The 22391-nt window shown below is 38.8% G+C and overlaps 1 protein-coding gene across 4 annotated transcripts in view; it reads right to left on the reverse strand.

Moving 5' to 3' along the window:
• Positions 1-11156: 11156 nt before the first annotated feature.
• TERB2 (telomere repeat binding bouquet formation protein 2) overlaps positions 11157-22391 on the reverse strand; it is a 28880-nt gene continuing 17645 nt past the window's right edge. For 2 of the 4 annotated variants that reach the window (XR_014812135.1, XM_084971551.1), the window contains 2 exons: positions 20320-20408; positions 11157-12794 (listed from right to left, as the gene is read on the reverse strand). Coding sequence is in view for 2 of the 4 variants with exons in the window: in XM_084971551.1 (XP_084827677.1) it covers positions 12724-12794; positions 20320-20408 (160 nt within the window). In the remaining 2 variants the exon portion in view is untranslated. The remainder of the gene's footprint in view (positions 12795-20319; positions 20409-22391) is intronic. The other 2 variants (XM_003121531.7, XR_014812141.1) reach the window with 2 other exon arrangements.

Below are 22391 nucleotides of genomic sequence, written 5' to 3' on the forward strand. Positions count from 1 at the left end.
TGGGAATTTGGAGTTAATAGATGCAAACTATCACATTTAGAATGGATAAGCAATGAGGTCCAGGGAACTATATCCAGTCTTGGGATAGACCATGATGGAAGATAACATAAGAAAGGGAATATGTGCGTGTGTGTATGTCTGGGTCACTTTGCTGTGCAGCAGAAATTGGCACAACATTGTAAATCAACTAACTTAATAAAAAAATTTTAATTAAAAAAAACTTCAGATGCCCCTGAGCATTTTTACCTCAGGAGAGAGATCAGGCCCTTATACCTTTCAGAATAGGTATACCAGGGTGCCTGCAAAACATGTTTTTGCATTCAGTGATACATACCCAGAGCTCTAAAGGAGACTCAACGGTTAGCATACACTGAGCATGTGGCGATTACCAGGCCATGTGCAAAGTGCTTTTACAGGCATTGTCTCATTTAATCCTCACAATATTACTCATGACATTACATTATTATCTTCATTTCACATGAGGAAACAGGTACAAAGCTTGCCAAGACCATGATATTAGTAACTCGTGGGGCTGTAGGAAATTTTGTATCTTATAAATTCATGATTTTTTATAGTTATTGGACTAATCAGATTTCCTTTTTTTTTTTTTTTAGGGCTGCACCCATGGCATATGGAGGTTCCCAGGCTAGGGGTCGAATCTGGGCTACAGCGGCTGGCCTACACCACAGCCACAGCAATGCAGGATCTGAGCCGCATCTGTGACCCACACCACAGCTCACAGCAATGCCAGACCCTTAACCCACTAAGCGAGGCCAGGGATCGAACCTGAAACCTCATGGTTCCTAGTCAGATTTGTTTCCGCTGCACCATGACGGGCACTCCCTGATTTCCTCTTTTTTTGTGTGAGTTTTAGCGAAATATATTTCCTAGGAATTTAGTTCATTTAAATCAAACTTATTGGCATAAATTTGGTCAAATTTCATAATTTCTTCAAGGTCTTTAGGCCGGAGATATATTCTTCATTTCTCATACTGGCTATATGTGCTTCTTTCTCTTTTTCTTGACTAGTCTTGTCAGAAATGTATCAATTTAATTAGTCTTTTCAAAGAAACATTTTTTTTTTCTTTTTGCCTTTTCTAGGGCTGCTCCAGTGGCACATGGAGATTCCCAGGCTAGGGGTCGAATTGGAGCCGTAGCCACCAGCCTACACCAGAGCCACAGCAACGCGGGATCCGAGCTGTGTCTGCAACCTACACCACAGCTCATGGCAATGCCGGATCCTTAAGCCACTGAGCAAGGGCAGGGATTGAACCCGCAACCTCATGGTTCCTAGTCGGATTCGTTAACCACTGAGCCACGACAGGAACTCCAAGAAACATTTTCTTAATTTGCTGTTCCTTTCTATTTTAGGTTTGTTTCCTATTTGATGAATTTCTCCTCTTATGTATATTATTTCTTTCCTTCTATTTTCCTTGGGGTATTTTTGGTGATTTTTTTTATTTTAGTTTCTTGTGATGTATGCTTACTGGATCGATTTTTAGCCTTTGTTCTTATTTAAGGTACGTATTTAAGACTATACAACTTGTGAAAGCATGCATTCCACATGCTCTGCTTGCTGCATCCCACAACTTTCATATTTTATTATCATTTAGTTTAAAATACTTTCTAATTTCTATTATCATTTTTTTTAATGCATGGGTTATTTAGAAGCCTATCTCATTATTCAGATATGAGGTTTTTCTAGTTATTACTTTTTGTTGATTTCTTGCTTAATTGTACTGTGGTCAGAGAAACACTTTGATATTTCAATTATTTGAAATTTGTTGAGACTTACTTTATGGCCCAGTATATCGTCTGTAGCAGACTGTATTTTCCAAAGATGGCCACAAGAATATCCCAATGCTACATACTCTTTTGCTATGTGACTTTGCCACTGACTCATCAAGGGATGAGTCTATGTTTTCATCCCCTTTAATTTAAGAAGGCTCTATACTAACCAAGATAAAATAACTGGCCTGGTAGCTTTTGCTTTCAGTTTCTTGGAGGATGGCCACCATGTAAGACGGGTGACTACCCTGAGATCATCCTGTGTAAGACTCAAGCCATGTGAGGAGTTCCCGTTGTGGCGCAGTGGTTAACGAATCCGACTAGGAACCATGAGATTGCGGATTCGATCCCTGCCCTTGCTCAGCGGGTTAAAGATCCGGCATTGCCTTGAGCTGTGGTGTAGGTCGCAGACGCGGCTCGGATCCCGCGTTGCTGTGGCTCTGGCGTAGGCCGGTGGCTACGGCTCCGATTCGACCCCTAGCCTGGGAACCTCCATATGCTGCGGGTGCAGCCCTAGAAAAGGCAAAAAGAAAAAAAAAAAAAAAAAAGACTCAAGCCATGTGGAAGGACTTGGAGGATGAGATATACTGAGAAGAGAAAGAGAGGCCAAGGAGCACCAAGATGCCAAGACATGTGACTAAAGGAGCCATCTTGGCTATCCCTCAAGACTTCAGATGACTCAAGTCTCAGCTGTTTCTAACTGTAGTCACATAGGAGACCGCAAGTGAAAACCACTCATCTGAGCCCAGTCAACCCACAGAAACTCGAAAGATAATAATTGCTGTTTTAAGCTCTATCTTTTTTTTTGGTCTTTTTTTAAGGGCTGCACCCTTGGCATATGGAAGTTCCTAGGCTAGGGGTTGAGTCAGAGTTGTGGCTGCTGGCCTACACCACAGCCACAGCAACATGGGATCCAAGCTGTGTTTGCAACCTATACCACAGCTCACGGCAATGGTGGATCCTTAATCCACTGAGCTAGACTAAGGGTCGAACTTTCATCCTCATGGATATTACTTGGGTTCATTACCTCTGAGCCACAATAGGAACTTCTAAGCTTTTTTTCATTTAATGATAACTTATAATGTAGCAACAGTTACCCAGAATATGGTCAATTTGTTTAAATGTTCTGTGCATATTTAACAAGAATTAACAACTGTAATTTTGGGTTGTGATATTTTATATGCATCAAATTCAGCCAAGTTCATTAATGTGTATATCCAAATCTATATCCTTAATGATTCAGTTTGCTTTCTAAAAATTACTGGGAGAAGCATTTTTGAAAAATCTCTCAACATGATCTTGTATTTGCCTATTTCTCCTTTTAGTTCTGTAAATTTTTGCTTTATTGGAGGCTAAGTTGTTAGTCCAGTACAAATTTACAGTTGAATATCTTCCTTGTAAACACAATCTTTTATCACTGCCAAGTATTGCTTTTTTTTTTTTTTCCAATTCAAAAATTTTATTTATTTTTTATTTATTTATTTATTTATTTATTTATTATTTTCCCACTGTACAGCAAGGGGGTCAGGTCATCCTTAGATGTATACATTGCAGTTACAGTTTTTTCCCCCACCCTTTCTTCTGTTGCGACATGAGCCAAGTATTGCTTTTTATTTCCAGTAATGCTTTTGTCTTAAAAGTTTATTTTGTCTGATATTAAAGCTAGCTACACTAGCTTTCTTTTGGTTAGTGTTTGCATGGTATATCACTTTCTATTCATTTACTTTCAACATTTCAAGATTCTAATATTCTATATTATATACATATATATGTATAATGTGTGTGTATGAAATATACACATATTCTTTTTTTTTTTTTTTTTGTCTTTTTGCCATTTCTTGGGCCGCTCCCACGGCATATGGAGGTTCCCAGGCTAGGGGTCGAGTTGGAGCTGTAGCTGCCAGCCTACGCCAGAGCCACAGCAACACAGGATCCAGGCCTTGTTTGCGACCTACACCACAGCTCACGGCAACGCCGGACCATTAACCCATTGAGCAAGGGGAGGGATCAAACCTGCAACCTCATGGTTCCTAGTTGGATTCGTTAATCACTGCGCCATGACGGGTACTCCTGAAATATACATATACCTTAAACATTTAAACATTTTTGTACTTTAAATTGTCTTTTATAAGTAGCATATAAGTATTATCATTATTATTACTATTTTTTTGCCTGCACCCACAGCATAAGGAAATTCTTAGGTCAGGAATCAAACCTGTGCCACAGCTGTGACCTGAGCCACAGCAATAACAATTCTAGATCCTTAACCCACTGTGCCACCAGGGAATTCTGCATATAATTATTTTTAAAACCTGAATTGCCAATCATGATATTTTAATTGAAGCATTTATTCAATAGTCCACTTACCTTTAAGGTAATTACTGATATATTCATGGTAAATAATTAACATTCCTGGAGTTCCTGTTGTGGCTCAGTGGTTAACGAATCCTACTAGGAACCATGAGGTTGCGGGTTCAATCCCTGGCCTCACTCATTGGGGTAAGGATCCGGCGTTGCCGTAAGTTGTGGTGTAGGTTGCAGACACAGCTCGGATCCCGTGTTGCTATGGCTGTGGCGTTGGCTGGTGGCTACAGCTCCGATTGGACCCCTAGCCTGGGAACCTCCATATGCCGCAGGTGTGGCCCTAGGAAAGACAAAAAGACAAAAAACAAGAAAACAAAAAACATTCCTACTATATCTTTTCCTAAAGAGGAAAAAATTCTTCCTTGGGAAAAAAATGACTGGTATGACACTGAGGCTGTTCACTGAAAAAACTACTCTAAATGTAATTGTTTCTGTCAATCAAGATTTTTTAAAGCTTTTGTTCAAAGTCTCAACTGTGTGATTGTTTCTGATAAATACATTTTTTTTTTAACCTTCAGTAATTCATGGACTCTTTTCTCTTCCAACCATAAAGGACAGAATGGAGCTACCCTGAGCTCTTTCTGTCTTACAGGCAATAATACAGAGCTCCCTAAGTCTACCTGATTCTCCCATACCCAGCAATCCTAAACTGAGTTTAGAAAGTACTAATCTGATGACAATTCATCATCTACTTTGGAACAGGAGCTAGAATATGCTAGTAATAATAGTAATAAAACTAGATTACTCTTTCATTGAGTTCTTATTATAGCTAGGTGTTGTCCTAAGCATTTTATACATATTATCTCCTTAAACCACACAATTTCCCTATAATTTTAATACTATGATCCCCATTATCACAGACAGGTTAAGTGACTGGTCCAAGATCACACCACTAGGTAAGTGCTATAGTTGGAATTTGAACTCTGACAGTTTGATACTGTTCTCTTTGCCACTCTTTGTTGCTGCTACTGAGACGTGATGTTCTCTCCAGAGCAGAGGGTATGAGTACCACTTATAAGTATGTTTCCTTTGGCATAATGAAGAACGCAAAGTTTTTTCTGCTTTTTTTTTAGGGCCACACCTGCGGCATATGGAGGTTCCAGGCTAGGGGTCTAATCTAAGCTACAGCTGCCAGCCCACGCCACAGCCACAGCAGCCTGATCAGAGTTGCGTCTGCAACCCACACCACAGTTCACAGATCCTTAACCCACTGAGGGAGGCCAGGGATCAAACCCACAACCTCATGGTTACTAGTCGGATTTGTTTCCACTATGCCATGATGGGAACTCCCCAAGAATGCAAAGTAAATAGAAAAAAAACAGATAAGATATTCCAGGAAAGGTCTGCATATTTTAATAAAAGTATTATGGTTTCAAGTGGGTTCTCCTGGTATACAGTGGTAACAGGATGATACATAGAGCACTGGGCCAAGTGGCCTTTCATATGAGTACTTCGGGAAATCACTCATGCTAAATAGGAATTTATCTAAATAGTATTTCTGGGAATAATCTGTATCTATAAATTTTATATACATATTGGTGTGGAAGGTCCCTTAGAGATCAGTTATTCCAGACACAGTTATTATCTTTGAAGGTGCATACTAAGGGCCTTTTACTTTTTATATTATTTATTTATATGCCATTTAATTTTCTTTTTTTTTTTTTTTTTTTTTTTTTTTTTGTCTTTTTAGGGCCATACCCTTAGCATATGGAAGTTTGCAGGCTAGGGGTTGAATCAGAGCTGTAGCTGCCTGCCTATGCCACAGCCACAGCAATGCCAGATCCAAGCTGCGTCTGCAACCTACACCATGGGTCATGGCAACACTGGATCCTTAACCCACTGAACAAGGCCAAGGATCGAACCCGCATCCTCATGGAAACTAGTCAGGTTCCTTACCACTGCACCACCATGGGAACTCTTGCCATTTAATTTTTATAAGAACATATAATCAGAAAAATAAAATGGTTATTTCTGCTAAGACAAGTAAATGGGAGAAAGAATAGTCTTTTCAATAAATGATACTAGAACTGGCTATCCACATACAGAAGAATGCATTTGTACTCCTACCTTATGTCACATACAAAAATTAAACTGAAATGAACCACAGACCTTAATATAAGAATTAAAACTATATAAATGTTTTGTTATATAACCAAGCCATGGAGCTATAATGCACAGCATATATAAAAGTCTTAGAAGAAAACATAGGACTATGTCTTTACGATCTTGATGTAGGCAAAGACTTCTTAGATATAAAACCAAAAGCACAACCAACAAAATAAAAATAGAAAAATTGGATTTCATCAAAATTAAAACTTTTGTGGCTGTAAATAGTGTCATCAAAAAAGTGAAAGACAAGGGAGTTCCCGTCATGGCTAAGCAGAAATGAATCCAGCTCTGTCACTATACTAAAAACCATTAAATTGTACTCATTAAGTGGGTGAATTATATGGCATGTAATTTTATCTTAATAAATCTTTTAAAAAGAAAAAATGGCTATTAAAAAGGCATTATACTGATGCAATATGATTTAAGGTGCCATTCTATTAATTCATTATTAAACACTGAGGTTATTTTCAATTTTTCACACTGCTGAATAATAATATAATCAAACACTATTTGAAAGAACTATTTTTTACTAAAGCTCTATAAACCTAATAGACATGTTATATCACCTTTAAAACTTCAAGATTAATACTTTACAAATGTAAAGAACTAGTTATCTTCTACACAATTCTCTCCCATAAACAAGGTCAGTAGCCTGTCCTTAAGCCTCATTTATGGTTAGTTTGGTGGTAAAAGACAAAACTAGAGTGCCTTACACTTGAAAAGATGCTCAACATTGCTAATTATAAGAGAAGTGTGACATCAAAACTACAATGAGGTAATAATCATCTCATACCAGACAGAATGGCCATCATCAAAAAGTCTACGAACAATAAATGCCAGAGAGGAGATCCCATTGTGGCACAGTGGAAACAAATCCGACCGTAGTAACCATGAGGTTGTGGGTTCGATCCCTGGCCTCGCTCAGTGGGTTAAAGATCCGGTGTTGCCATTAGCTGTGGTGTAGGTTGCAGACGTGGCTCAGATTCTTCATTGCTGTGGCTGTGGTGTAGGCCGAGGCTACAGCTCCAATTCGACCCTTAGCCTGGGAACCTCCATATGCTGCGGGAGTGGGCCTAAAAAAAGCATAAATAAATAAATAAATAAATGCCAGAGAGGACATGGAGAAAAGGAAACCCCCCCACACTGTTGGTAGAAATGTAAATTGGTATAGCTACTTCGGAGAACAGTATGGAGGTTCCTTAAAAACCAAAAATAGAGTTGCCATATGAGCCAGCAAACTTACTCCTAGGCATATATATAGAAAAGATGAAAACTCTAATTCGAAAAGGTATACAAGATTCGTATCAGGACTATTTACAACAGCTAAGACATGGAGGCGACCTAAACATTCATTGACAGATAAAAGGAAAAAGAAGATATGGTACATATATACCATAGAATATTACTCAGCTATAAAAAGAATGCAATAATGCCATTTGTAGCAACATGGATGGATCCAGAGATTATCATACTAAGTGAAGCAAGTCAAAGGCAAATATCATATCACTTATATGTGGAATCTTAAAAAATGACACAAATAAACTTATTTACAAAACAGAAATAGACTCACGGACACAAAACAAGTTTATGGTTACCAAAGGGGAAAGGAGGAGTGAAGGGATAAATTAGCAGTTGGGGATTAACAGATACACACTACTATATATAAAATAGATAAGCAACAAGGAACTACTGTATAGCACAGGGAACTATAATTACTGTCTTGCAATAACCAATAATGGAAAAGAATCTGAAAAAGAATATATATTTTTTATTTATATAAGACTCAATCACTTTGCTGTACACCTGAAACTAACACATCATTGTAAATCAACTATACTTCAATAAAAAATAAATAAAAAGGAGTTTTTTTGTGGTGCGGTGGGTTAAGGATCCAACATTGTCACTGCTGTGCATGGGTTTGATCCCTGGCCTGGGAACTTCCACATGCTACAGGCATGGCCTAAATAAGTAAATAAACAGAAATAACAACAAACACTGCACCTTAAGCAAAGGAGTTTATTTCTCTATCACATAAAAGTCTAGAGATAGGAAATCCAGGGCTCAGATGGCAGATATCTCCACAATGTCCTCCTTTAGTCTACTGCTTTGCCAAATCATAGGGTATGCTTTTAGGTTCAAATGGTAGCTATCAATCCCCATTCCAAGCAACAGGAAGAAAGAAGCAGGAAAAAATGAGGGTGGAAGGAAAAAGGAAAGAAAGGGACTTGCTAGACATCTTTTTAAAAAGTTTCCAGACCAAATATTGACCAAAATATTGTTACATAGCTATACTTAATTCAAGTGAGACCAAGAAAATAGTCCTTATTCTAGGTAGTATCTGCCTAGATATACATTAGGAATTCTGTCATCATGGAAGAAATGGAAACAGACATTTAGAAACAAGTAGCAGACTCTGTCAACGACTCATAACTTATCTAATGGTACAAAACCCTTCTTAAAGCTTGAAAGAAAAATAATCTGATCACAAATGATGAAACAAATAAAGATAAACTAAGAACTTCACACCAAATAAACAGTATGAGGAATGACCCTGTCTAATAGAGAAAAGCATCAGAGGAGACACATTTGCAAAATAGTACAGAAATAACCAGAAGTTCTCACGTGGGGAAGCATTTTTTATAAAATGGGAGCCAGAGGCAATATCTGTCAGATATATGAAGGCAAATAAAAAGAAACAATTTAAATAGGTAATAAAATCATACTGGTGTTCACGTTGTGGTTCAGTGGTTAATGAATCCGACTAGGAACAATGAGGCTGAGGGTGTGATCCCTGGCCTCGCTCAGTGGGTTAAGGATCTGGCATTGCCGTGAGCTGTGGTGTAGGCCGAAGATGTGGCTCGGATCCCGAGTTGCTGTGGCTCTCACGTAGGTTGGTGGCTACAGCTTTGATTCAACCCCTAGACTGGGAACCTCCATATGCCTCGGGAAGTGCCCCAGAAAAGGCAAAAAAAGACAAAAAAAAAAAAACCAAAAACCTTACCATTAAGACAACAGATTTTTTTTTTTTCTTCTTTTTGTCTTTTTGCCATTTCTTGGGCCACTCCCACGGCATATGGAGGTTCTCAGGCTAGGGGTCGAGTTGGAGCTATAGCTGCCAGCCTACACCAGAGCCACAGCAACGCGGGATCCGAGCCGCGTTCGCGACCTACACCACAGCTCACGGCAATGCCAGATCGTTAACCCACTGAGGGAGGGCAGGGATTGAACCCGCAACCTCATAGTTCCTAGTCGGATTCGTTAACCACTGCACCACGACGGGAACTCCCAAGACAACAGATTTTTTAACAAAACAGTTTATCTTTCCCTATTTGATTTGTTCACATGCTTCTAATTCCTGAAAGGCTTATATTATCAATTGATTTTATTGCTTCTGGTTCCCTATTTCAAGGATATATATTACAGCTGACCTTTTTGATATACGCTTAAAGTGATAATCACTTTTGTTTGGGAATCACTTTTGTTGCAGTTTTTTACTTACTATGTTAAAAAAATACATTATGTCATACTACATTATGTCAAAAAAATACTTGAACATGCCTAAGAAATCCCAATGTACATAACTTGGTGTAAATTTACTTACTACATTATGTCAAAAAAATACTTGAACACGCCTAAGAAATCCCAATGTACATAACTTGGTGTAAATTTACTTAATCCTTCTAATAATCAATTCGAGACTCACAGGGCTTGGTTTTTATTTAAGAAACATAATCAACTCTATGTGACTAAGATAAAGTATTCAGGAGAGTTATTTAATACGTTTCAAGAAAAGAAAAATATTTGTTTTTGATTTTCAAGTTCAGAAGAATTTAACCACAAATATGAAGATATATAAGGAAAAGTTACCATATGGGAAAAACAGGACTTGCTCAACTGATGCTGAGATTAGTGTTAAAGTTTTGTATTATGATATTTGAGTCATGAGAGAAAGGCCAGGGCCCAAATACCTAAATGATCCTAACACTAAAAAAAGTTCATTTTCGTTAGATAATTCTATACTTCCCAAGAGAAAGTACAGTTTTATTTATTTATTTATTTATTTATTTTTGTCTTTTTGCCTTTTCTGAGGCCGCTCCTGCGGTATATGGAGATTCCCAGGCTAGGGGTCTAATCGGAGCCGTAGCCACCTGCCTACGCCAGAGCCACAGCAATGTGGGATCCGAACTGCGTCTGCAACCTACACCACAGCTAATGGCAACGCCAGATCCTTAACCCACTGAGCAAGGGCAGGGATCGAACCCGCAACCTCGTGGATCCTAGTCGGATTCATTAACCACTGTGCCACGATGGGAACTCCGAGAAAGTACAGTTTTAATCAGATGATGGCTTCACAGATAGTATGTCATTTATTAATCTCCAAAATGTAATAAATCTATATTATATTTATAAATATTCTATATAGCATAAGTATATGAATAAATATAAGAAGTTGCCTTTTTGATACCCTAAATCTCCATATTATTTCAACTTATTTAAAAGACAAACCAAGCCTGCTGGCTTGTTTCTGGGTCCCTTTTGCAGATCTGCTATTATATCTGACACAAGTTATAGCATATAACAAGTGGAACAGTGGGGAAGCACTAACCTGGAGAATCAAGAGGGTTGTGTTCCAGTCCCAGTTTAGCCCCCCAATTAATCACTCTAAGCAAGCCACCTTCTTAAGGCCTTCATTTCCTCATTAAAAACAAACAGGTTGGTTAAAAAAACAAACAAACTGAAAAACAACAAAAAAACCAGGTTGGACTCATTATTCTCTAAGGTCCCTCCTTTCCAGCAATGTGATTCCAAGGAGCTTTGTGGGTTCATTTCAGATGACCTAATACTTGTTTACATTAACTCTCTTCTGATATATTTATTATAAGAAACTTCACGTATTATTTAAATGTTTTATTTTTACTTTTTTACATATTTTGCAGTCAGAAACAGTTATTCAAAACTTAACTATTGCATTCTAATTTTTAAAATCACAATAAGATGGCCAGAACCATAAAACTTAGCATTCACAGCATTAAACCTAGGAAAAATATATATGCAATTAATAGAATATTTAGGCCAAAAGAACATCTGACACACAGAGAGAAATTGAGACTTCTTATTAAGAATGTTTCAGTGACAATTATTCCATAACAATGTGCATAATTCACTATGCACAGAATTTGTGCACACAATGTTACAAGCTGGGGAAAAGTCCAGCCCAAATGTCAAAACACAGAGCCAAAATGATTCTGAATTTCCTGAAGATATATTTTGAGGAAGAAAGAGAAGAATTCTCCCCCATTTCCCATCTCTCTGTCCCAAAGGATAGAATTTAAAACTATGCACATCTTTGGTAATATTTTATAGAAAACAAATGCCCAGATAGGACAATATTAACTTAATATTTTCTCTTCAATTTGTTCTTTATAGCAGACATGTTAATTTCATTTTGAACATGGTATGCCAAATAACCTGAACTTCCAGGAATGAAGTCATGTAATTCCCCAAGAAATTTCTTCATGGCATCAATTGATATATAACCTAAAGAATAAAAAATATATATATTTGAAATTCTAGCATATGATCTGCTTTTCAATGTCTTTGATTTATTATAGCTAAGATATCCAAAGAATGTGTTTAGGAAATGAAGTAAAAAGAAGAAACACCAGTGAGAAGATTCTCCACGAAACTTGATAATTATTAGGAAATACCCTCATCCCCCTTTTCCCACTTCCCCTAGCCTTCTACCTCCTTTCAAAACACAGATATTTGATTAGTCAGTTTAACTATAAAGACTGTGATGTATAGGTTGGGGATGGAACATAAAAGCACCTACACTGAAATAACTAGGAAGTATATCTGGCTTTGAATATAATCATTTAGAACTATCCAACTAGCTCCTAACAGCACAGCTAGCTCCCTTTCCCTGGTAGAGCTGGCAACACTTTCCTGCCCTGTTAACACTGAGATAATAGTCTTTAATAAAAAAATTAATGGAATTGACAGAATATTGTAAATCAACTAGAATAGAAAAAATAAAAAATTAAAAAAAATTTAAAAACCATAAAAACAAGTTTATTCGAAAAAAAATAATAGGAAAATCTATATCATTGTTTGGGTGTGAGAATGGCAATGGGTGTGAGAAATTCTGAAGTCATTAATAATCTTAAATAAACATGAGTATCAAAAAGAAAACCTAGAATGAGGAGAGATTAAGGACTCAATAACTTTAAGCAGTATTACCTTGATAGCAGTTGCTTATCTGAGTGATAATGTTTTATGTGTAATATTAGCATTTGCAATTTATACTATTTGAATTGAAACCTAATTTAAAAATAAATACTGAGCATTCTTGTCATGGTGCAGGGGAAACAAATCCAATTAGTAACCATGAGGATGTGGGTTCAATAGCTGGCCTCATTCATTGGGTCAGGGATCCAGCACTGCTGTGAGCTGTGGTATAGGTCATAAACGTGGTTTGGATCCCACACTGCTGTGGCTGTGGTCTGGGAATTTTAATGTGCGTGGGTGTGGCCCTGAAAAGCAAAAAATAAAGTAAAATAAAAATAAATACCGTATGAAAAAAATTCTCATAGAGCTCAGGAATGAATGAATTTAGAACACCATCATCATCAAATGCAATTATTAGAGAAATGCAAATCAAAACGATAATGAGGTCACACTGGTCAGAATAGCCATCATTAAAAAGTCTACAAATAGAAGTTCCCGTTGTGGTGCAGCAGAAATGAATTTGACTAGGAACCATGAGGTTGTGGGTTTGATCCCTGGCCTTACTCAGTGGGTTAAGGATCTGGTGTTGTCATGAGTTGTGGTGTAGGTTGCAGATGAGGCTCGGATCCTGTGTTGCTGTGGCTGTGGTATAAGCTGGAAGCTCTAGTTCCAATTAGACCCCTAGCCTGGGAACCTCCATATGCCATGGGTGTGGCCCTAAAAAACAAACAAAAAAAGTCTACAAAAAACAATAGAGAACCCAGAAATACACCAGACACCTACAGTCAATTAATCTTCAACAAAGGAAGCAAGAATATAAATGGTGCTAGGGAGTTCCCGTCGTGGCGCAGTGGTTAACGAATCCGACTAGGAACCATGAGGTTGCGGGTTCGGTCCCTGCCCTTGCTCAGTGGGTTAACGATCCGGCGTTGCCGTGAGCTGTGGTGTAGGTTGCAGACGCGGCTCGGATCCCGCGTTGCTGTGGCTCTGGCATAGGCCGGTGGCTACAGCTCCGATTCAACCCCTAGCCTGGGAACCTCCATATGCCGCGGGAGCGGCCCAAGAAATAGCAACAACAACAACAACAACAGACAAAAAGACAAAAGACAAAAAAAAAAAAAAAAAAAAAAAAAAAAATGGTGCTAGGAAAACTGGACAGCTGCATGTAAATCAATGAAACTGGAATGCACCCTCACACCATGCACAAAAATAAACTCAAAATGGCTTAAAGACTTAAACGTAAGATAAGACACCATTAAACTCCTAGCAGAGAACATAGGCAAAACATTCTCTGCTATCGACCTTACAAATGTTTTCTTTCTTTTTTTTTTTTTTTTTTTTTTTGTCTTTTTAGCTATTTCTTGGGCCGCTCCTGCAGCATATGGAGGTTCCCAGGCTGTAGCCACTGGCCTACGCCAGAGCCACAGCAACGCGGGATCCGAGCCGCTTCTGCAACCTACACCACAGCTCACGGCAACACCGGATCGTTAACCCACCGAGCAAGGGCAGGGATCGAACCCCCAACCTCATGGTTCCTAGTCGGATTCGTTAACCACTGAGCCACGATGGGAACTCCACAAATGTTTTCTTAGGTCAGTCTCCCAAAGTTACAGAAATAAAAGAAAAAAATAAACCAATGGACCTAATCAAACTTAAAAGCTTTTGCACAGCAAAGGAAACCATAAACAAAAACAAAAAGACAATCTACAGAATGGGAGAAAATAGTTTCAAACAATGCAACTGACAAAGGCCTAATCTCTAAAATATACAAACAACTTACATAACTCAACAGCAAAAAAGCCAACAACCCAATGGAAAAATGGGCAAAAGATCTGAATAAACATTTCTCCAAAGAAGATATACAAATGGCCAACAAGCACATGCAAAAATGCTCAACATCACTGATTAGAGAAATGCAAATCAAAACTGTTAGGAGGTAACACCTCACACCAGTCAGAATGACCACTATTAATAAATCCACAAATAACAAATTCTGGAGAGGGTGTGGAGAAAAGGGAACCCTCCTACACTGCTGGTAGGAATATAAATTGGTGCAACCATCATGGAAAATAGTATTGAGGTACCTCAGAAAACGAAATATAGAACCACTCTATGACCCAGCAATCCCACTTTTGGGTATATATCCAGACAAAACGTTCCTTGAAAAAGACACATGCACCCACACGTTCACTGCAGCACTATTCACAATAGCCAAGACATGGAAACAACCTCAACGTCCATTGAGAGATGAATGGATTAAGAATATGTGGTATATATACACAATGGAATACTTCTCAGCCATAAAAAAGAACAAAATAGAAGAACAGAGATAGGAATAAGATGGCAGAATAGAAGGACTGGAGCTAAACTTCTCTCCTAAAAGCAACAAAATTCACAACTAAAGACTGAGCACTCTTCACCCAAATGGACTGGAGACCTTAAAAAAGATATCCTACTCCAGAAGAAAAAGAGGAGGACACATCAAGAGGTAGGAGGGGCGATTTCGTGATAAAAACAACCCCATACCTCCTGGGTGGGAAGCTCCACAGACTGGAAACTAACTGGTTCACAGAGACTCACCTACAGGAGTGAGAGTTCTGAGCCACACATCAAACTCTCACGTGTGGGGATCTGGCACTGGGAGAAAGAGCCCCTGGAGCATCTGGCATTGAAGGCCAGTGGGGCTTGTGCACAGGAGCTCCAAAGGACTGGGGGAAACAGAGACCCCATTCTTAAAAGGCGCACACAGACTTTCATGTGCACTGAGTCCAAGGGCAAAGCAAAGTCTCCAAGGGAATCTGGGTCAAACCTGACTGCAGTTCTTGGAGGACATTCGGGGAAAACAGGGGTGAATGTGGCTTGTTGTGAGGGAAGGACATTGAAGGCAAAGCTCTCGGGAATATTCAGCAACAGTGCCTTTCTCTGGAGGTGGCCATTTTGGGAAAATCTGGTCCCACCCGTCAGTCTCAGTCAGCCTGAGAAGCCCCAGGGCAAACAACAACCCAGGTGGGATCACAGCCCCGCCCCTCAGTAAACAGGCTACCTAAAGACCCCTCAGGCACAGAGCTGCCTCTAATCCCATCCAGAGACTAAGCCCCACCCACCAGAGGGATTAGAATCAGCTCCACCTACCAGTGGGCAGGCATCAGCCCCTCCCATCAGGAAGCCTACAGCAAGCCCCCATACTGACATCAGCCACAAGGGGGGCAGACACCAGGAGTAAGAGAGGCTACAACTCTATTATCTATAAAAAGGTCACCACACCAAAAAGCTATAAAAATTAAAAGACAGAGAACTATAACTCAGATGAGGGAGGAAGGAAAAACCCCAGAAAATCAGCTAAGCGATGAGGAGATTCTTAGCCTCCAGGAAAAAAACTTTAGATTGTTGATGCTGAAGATGATGCAAGACATTGGAAATAAACTGGAGGCAAAGATGGATAACTTATAGGAAACACTGAGCAAAGAGATACAAGATACAAAACTTCAACAAGAAGAGATGCAAAATACAGTACTGAAATAAAAAATTCACTAGAAGCAGCTAACAGCAGAATACAGGAGGCAGAAGAACGAATAAGGGAGGTGGAGGACAGATTAGTGGAAATTACGGATGCAGAACAGAAAAGAGAAAAAAGACTGAAAACAAACGAAGAGAGTCTCAGAGAACTCTGGGACAACATTAAATGCACCAACATCCGTATTATGGGGTACCAGAAGGAGAAGAGAGAGAGAAGGGGACAGAAAAAATATTCCAAGAGATAATATTCCAAAAACTTCCCTAACATGGGAAAGGAACCACTCACTCGGATCCAGGAAGCACAGTGAGTACCATATAAAATAAACCCAAGGGAGAATACACCGTGACACATATTAATCAAACTAACCAAAATTAAAGACAGAGAAAATCTTGAAAGCAGCTAGGGAAAAAAACAAATAACATACAAGGGAACCCCAATAAGATTATCAACAGATTTTTCAACAGAAACTCTGCAGGCCAGAAGGGAGTGGCATGATATACTTAACTGATGAAAGGAAAAAACCTCCAACCAAGATTACTTTACCCAGCAAGGCTCTCATTCAGATTTGAAGGAAAAAGTAAAACCTTCACAGATAAGCAAAAGTTGAGAGAATTCAGCAACACTAAACCAGCCTTACAACAAATACTAAAGGATCTTCTCTAGGCAGAAAAGAAAAGACAGCAACAGGAAACAAAAATGCCACAAAAGACAAGGCTCACCAGTAAAGGTATATATACAGTAAAGATCCGAAATCATCCATGCACAATTATACCACCAAAGTCAGAAATCATGAGACCTGATCACAACCACATACATGAGCTTTAAAACAGATTTTCCAGTCCCAGCTGTCCCTTGAAATAATTGAAGCCTGGCAGAAAAATTGACTGCAGCCTTATTAGAGATTTTGAGGCAGAAGTATCCAACTAAGATGCTCCTGGACTCCTGGCCCTCAGAAACTGAAATAACAAGTACCCATTGTTTTAAGCTGCTAAGTTTTGGAGCAATGTGTTACACAGCAATAGATAACTAATACAGTATCTAAGTTCCCAAACTTTTAATTATCAGAACTTTTCCGTTTGAAAATTTTTGTCTGTCAAGATATTTATAAATTATTAATAATTTTTTCCTTTTATTAATCACAAATGTAGCTATTAATCAGAACTTTTTATCATGGGTGATATCCAGTGACCAAGGGGATTTAATTCCAGTCAAAAGCAAAAACAAAAAAATAAAGAGCAGAAAATAAAAAGCAAAAATAAAATCCCTTGATATTCTATGAGACAGTCAACAATGTTTGGAGGTATTTTTGACTGTCACAACTTGGGGGTTGAGGCGGGGGAGGGGGAAGGACAGAGAGTTCTGGATGGTATGCTACTGGCATCTAGTGGGCACCGGCCAGAGCTGCCCTCTCCAACAAAGAATTAATCTGACCTAAAATGGCTATAGTTCTAGGACTGAGAAACTCTGTTCTAGGGTATAGCTCCAACTTGCATTTTCTAAAACCAAACATATAATGAGTTCTATTTTAAGAGATTTAACATTCATTGAGTTGACCTCAATGCATTTTGAGAAAGAGACAGTCAAGTTACAAAATTGATACTATTGCCTAAATTAGAACTCTCACTAACTATATTGTCAGTAGCATAAGCTTATTTTTTCCCAACAAGAAGTTATTTCTTCCAGTACAAGCAGATGGGCATGATAAAAAAGGAAGGACTTTCAATTCACATTAAAATTAAAGGCAGGAGTTCCCGTCGTGGCGCAGTGGTTAACGAATCCGACTAGAACCATGAGGTTGTGGGTTCGATCCCTGCCCTTGCTCAGTGGGTTAATGATCTGGTGTTGCGGTGAGCTGTGGTGTAGGTTGCAGACGCGGCTCGGATCCCCCGTTGCTGTGGCTCTGGCGTAGGCCGGTGGCTACAGCTCCGATTCGACCCCTAGCCTGGGAACCTCCATATGCTGCAGGAGCGGCCCAAGAAATAGCAACAACAACAACAAAGAGACAAAAAAGACCAAAAAAAAAAAAAAAAAAAAAATTAAAGGCAAATTAATTAACCTTTTTAAAAATGAAGTTTTCGGAGTTTCCATTGTGGCTCAGCAGGTTAAAAACCTCGAATGGTATCCATGAGGATGTGGGTTTGATCCCTAGCCTCACTCAGTGGGTTAAGGATCCTGTGTTGTCACAAACTGTGCAGATGCATCTTGGATCTGTCTGTTGCTGTGGTGTATCCGGCAGCTGCAGTTCCAATTTGACCCCTAGCCTGGGAACTTCCACATGCCATGGGCGTGGCCCTAAAAAGACAAATAAAAAGTGCTGTTATAAAACCTATTTTATATTACTCAAATGAACAGAAGGAAAAAAGTAATAAAACAAGTGGTTAGACAAATTGGTTAGAAAGAATAGCAGAAGACATTTAGGAATTTATGAACTTGTTATAAGAGGTAATTTTGACACTGCTAAATAGAGAAAATAATAAATATTCAAATGATTTTTATTTATTTATTTATTTATTTATTTTTTGGTATTTTTTTGTCTTTGTTGTTGTTGTTGTTGTTGCTATTTCTTGTGCCGCTCCCGCGGCATATGGAGGTTCCCAGGCTAGGGGTCGAATCGGAGCTGTAGCCACCGGCCTATGCCAGAGCCACAGCAACGTGGGATCCGAGCCGCGTCTGCAGCCTACACCACAGCTCACGGCAACGCCGGATCGTTTACCCACTGAGCAAGGGCAGGGACCGAACCCGCAACCTCATGGTTCCTAGTCGGATTCGTTAACCACTGCGCCACAACAGGAACTCCTCAAATGATTTTTAAATGAAATGTTAAAAAAAAAACCCTATTCTTTTTAAATTGCAGGGGTTTGGGGTTTTTGTTTGTTTGTTTGTTTTTGGCCACACCCCTGGCATCTGGAAGTTCCTGGGCCAGGGATCAAATCCATGCCACAGCAGTGAACCCAGCCCAAGCTATTACAGTGACAACACTGGATCCTTAACCCACTGTGCCCCAAGAGAACTCTAAAATTGCAGTGTTTTATTTATTTATTTATTCATGTATTTATTTATTTTTAGAGCTGCACTTGTAGCATATAGTTTCTGGGCTAGGGGTCAAATTGGGCCTATGCCACAACCACAGCAACTCGGGATCCCAGCCACATCTGTAACATACACTGCAGCTCTTGGCAGTGCAGATCCTCCACCCACTAAGTGAAAACAGGGATCAAACCTACATCTTCATGGATAGTAGTCGGACTTTTTTTCCATTTAGGGCTGCACCTGTGGCATACGGAGGTTCCCTGGCTAGGGGTCAAATCGAAGCTACAACTGCCACTACACTACACCTCACAGCAACACCAGATCCTTAACCCACTGAGGAAGGCCAGGGATTGAACCTGCAGCCTCATGGTTGCTCGTCAGATTTGTTTCTACTGCGCCACAATGGGAACTCCTAGTTGACTTCTTAATCTGCTGAGCCACAATGGGAACTCCAAAATTGCAGTGTTTAAATTTTTTTTAAATTATCAATCACCTTAATGAATACTACCCAGATCAAATTATCCAAATATAATTTATTCACCTCACCTCAGCCCTATCCAAATCCCAACGTCCACTTTTCAACTAGTTCCCATGTTTGCACCCTCTCAATGCCAACCTCAGTTAGCTGTCTTCTCTTTATGTTGGGCACTAGGAAACCCAAATGTGGAGTCTATCAACACTTGGGTGATCCACGAATGGGCTTCTGGTCATATGGGAAACTCTTTAATTATATGTAAAGTTTGTTTGTTATGTTTGTGTATGTATGCTTAGGGAAAGAGGACGATGTTTCATCAGATTCTCAAAGAAAACCATAATTAAAGTTGTCCATACAATTCATCTTCCAAACTGGGACACTAAGAGTAAAAACTAATGCCAGAAAACAGGCATAAATGGACTTAGGCAAACAGGTATTCACCCTACCTATAGACTAACATTTTAACACAGAAAAAACATGGCCTATCTTAGGTTACTTCTGTAGATTAATTTATTTAATGTGTGAATGGTGTCTTCTATTAGCATATATAATAGAGAGGGCTCTACTTGCTAGGTTAGTACACAATAGCTTTTTTTTTCTTTAAGGGTTGCACCCATGGCATATGTAATTTCCCAGGCTAGGAGTCGAACCAAAACTGCAGCTGCCACCTACATCATGGCTCACAGCAGTGCTGGATCCTTAATCCATGAGTGAGGCCAGGGATCAAACCCGTATCCTCATAGGTACTAGTTGGGTTCATTACTGTCAAACCACAGTGGGAACTCTTCTAAATTTTATTTTAAATTACCTGTTACCATGTTGTTCACTGGATAATTCTGAAGAGGGAAGTACATCTGCTTTTCTACAACTGGAGTCCTTATAAAATGCTTCTCAGTACTATAAGATGAAACATATAGAAAGTCATATTTAAATTTGTTTTTCTGGACCTGTTTTACAAATGAGAAATTGTCTAGGCAATATATATAGTAATCTAATCATTCTCTAATCAGACTTCAGTCTTACTGGATGAAAATGTTCTTTTGAAAGAAAATGAACTTTTGTGTTTCTAAGTAATACAAGGGCCCATACAGATATTTTTGGTTTTCTTGGGTGCTTCACAAAACATATTTATTGAGTAAATAAAGACTTGGGTCTTTTTCTCAATATGCTTGAAAGCATAATAACTCAAAATACTTTATAATTAGATAAAATATATATATACTTATAAAATCTTAAATATACTAAAAAGAAAAGCAAGAAGAAAAAGCTCTATTTTTTTTTTTTTTTTTTTTTTTTATCATGCCTGAGGCCTACAGAAGTTTCCAGGCCAGTGGTTGAACCCATGTCACAGCAGCTACCTGGGCCACAGCAGTGACACCTGATTCTTAACCCACTGCACCACCAAGGAACTCTGAAAAAGCTCTATTTTAAATAAGCACAGCATTTATTGTTATTCAGTAGTGGTCAAGTAACTGGAATTCTATTATTTTGTCCTTTCATATTTTAAAATAAATTAAAAGTTACGTCTGTGGGAGTTCCCGTCGTGGTGCAGTGGTTAACGAATCCGACTAGGAACCATGAGGTTGCGGGTTCAATCCCTGCCCTTGCTCAGTGGGTTAAGGATCCGGCGTTGCAGTGAGCTGTGGTGTAGGTCGCAGACATGGCTCGGATCCCTCGTTGCTGTGGCTCTGGTGTGGGCTGGCAGCTACAGCTCCGATTAGACCCCTAGCCTGGGAACCTCCATATGCCGTGGGAGTGGCCCAAGAAATGGCAAAAAGACAGAAAAAAAAAATATTATGTCTGTTAAAGTTATGAGAAATGCTAAATGACTTCATAGTTAAAAAAAAAAAGCTATAAATTATTTTGAGTGTGGCTCTATAGTATAATTAACTATATTCTAATTTTTAAAGAGCAAAACATTTTTCAACTAAAATATCTTATCAACTAATTGTGCCAAACAGCAATATTTACTATATTTAGACTACATAATAACCAATAGGTAATTGTATGAAAATTAAAACTTCAATAATAAAGAACTGGAGTCATCCTTAAATTTATTATTTTCATAAAAATCTAAAATTACACTAAGAGATAACAAATGCTTTATTTTCAATTTGTTTAGAAGTTAGATTTCACCTAAACTCTTCTAAAAGAAACTATAGCTTAATTAGGATAAGAACCTACAAATAAAGCAAAACAATGTTCCCAGAAAAGTCAGGGACTAAACAAAGATACACATTATCATTGTTATTGTTTATCATGAGTTTAAAACTTCTTTCTTTTCTTTTTTTTTTCTTTTTTGTCTTTTTCCAGGGCCACACCCGTGGCATATGGAGGTCCCCAGGCTAGGGGTCTAATCAGAGCTACAGCTGCCAGCCTATGTCAGAGTCACAGAAACACGTGATCCGAGCTGCGTCTGTGGCCTACACCACAGCTCACGGCAATGCCAGATCCTTAACCCACTGAGTGAGGCCCAGGATCGAACCCGCAACCACATGGTTCCTAGTCGGATTCGTTAACCACTGAGCCACGATGGGAACTCCATGACTTTAAAATTTCTGGCCAAGCAAAAAGAGACAGGGAAGGGGAGAGAAAGAAATTGGAAGGGATATCTAGGGAAATGGAACAGTTATCTAGTGAGAAGAAAGAAGCAATACATTCATTATTAACAAATGACTTGAATGTGTACTCTGAAAGGCCAAGAGAATCAATTGAAATAGTTTTAGAATCTTAAAGATTCTAAGTGGGTAAATATAAGATAAATATCCCCAAATAAATAACTTTCCTATATATCAGCAATAACTAATGAAAATAAAATGGAAAAAAATGATCCAATCCACAATGGCAACAAAATTTATAAAAATCTAGGAATAGCCATAA

The sequence above is a fragment of the Sus scrofa genome, chromosome 1, assembly GCF_054392235.1.
Source record: "Sus scrofa isolate SSC_HxYL_T2T_F1_AM1 chromosome 1, Sscrofa_HxYL_maternal_Yorkshire_Landrace_v2.0, whole genome shotgun sequence".
NCBI classification, from domain to species: domain Eukaryota; kingdom Metazoa; phylum Chordata; class Mammalia; order Artiodactyla; family Suidae; genus Sus; species Sus scrofa.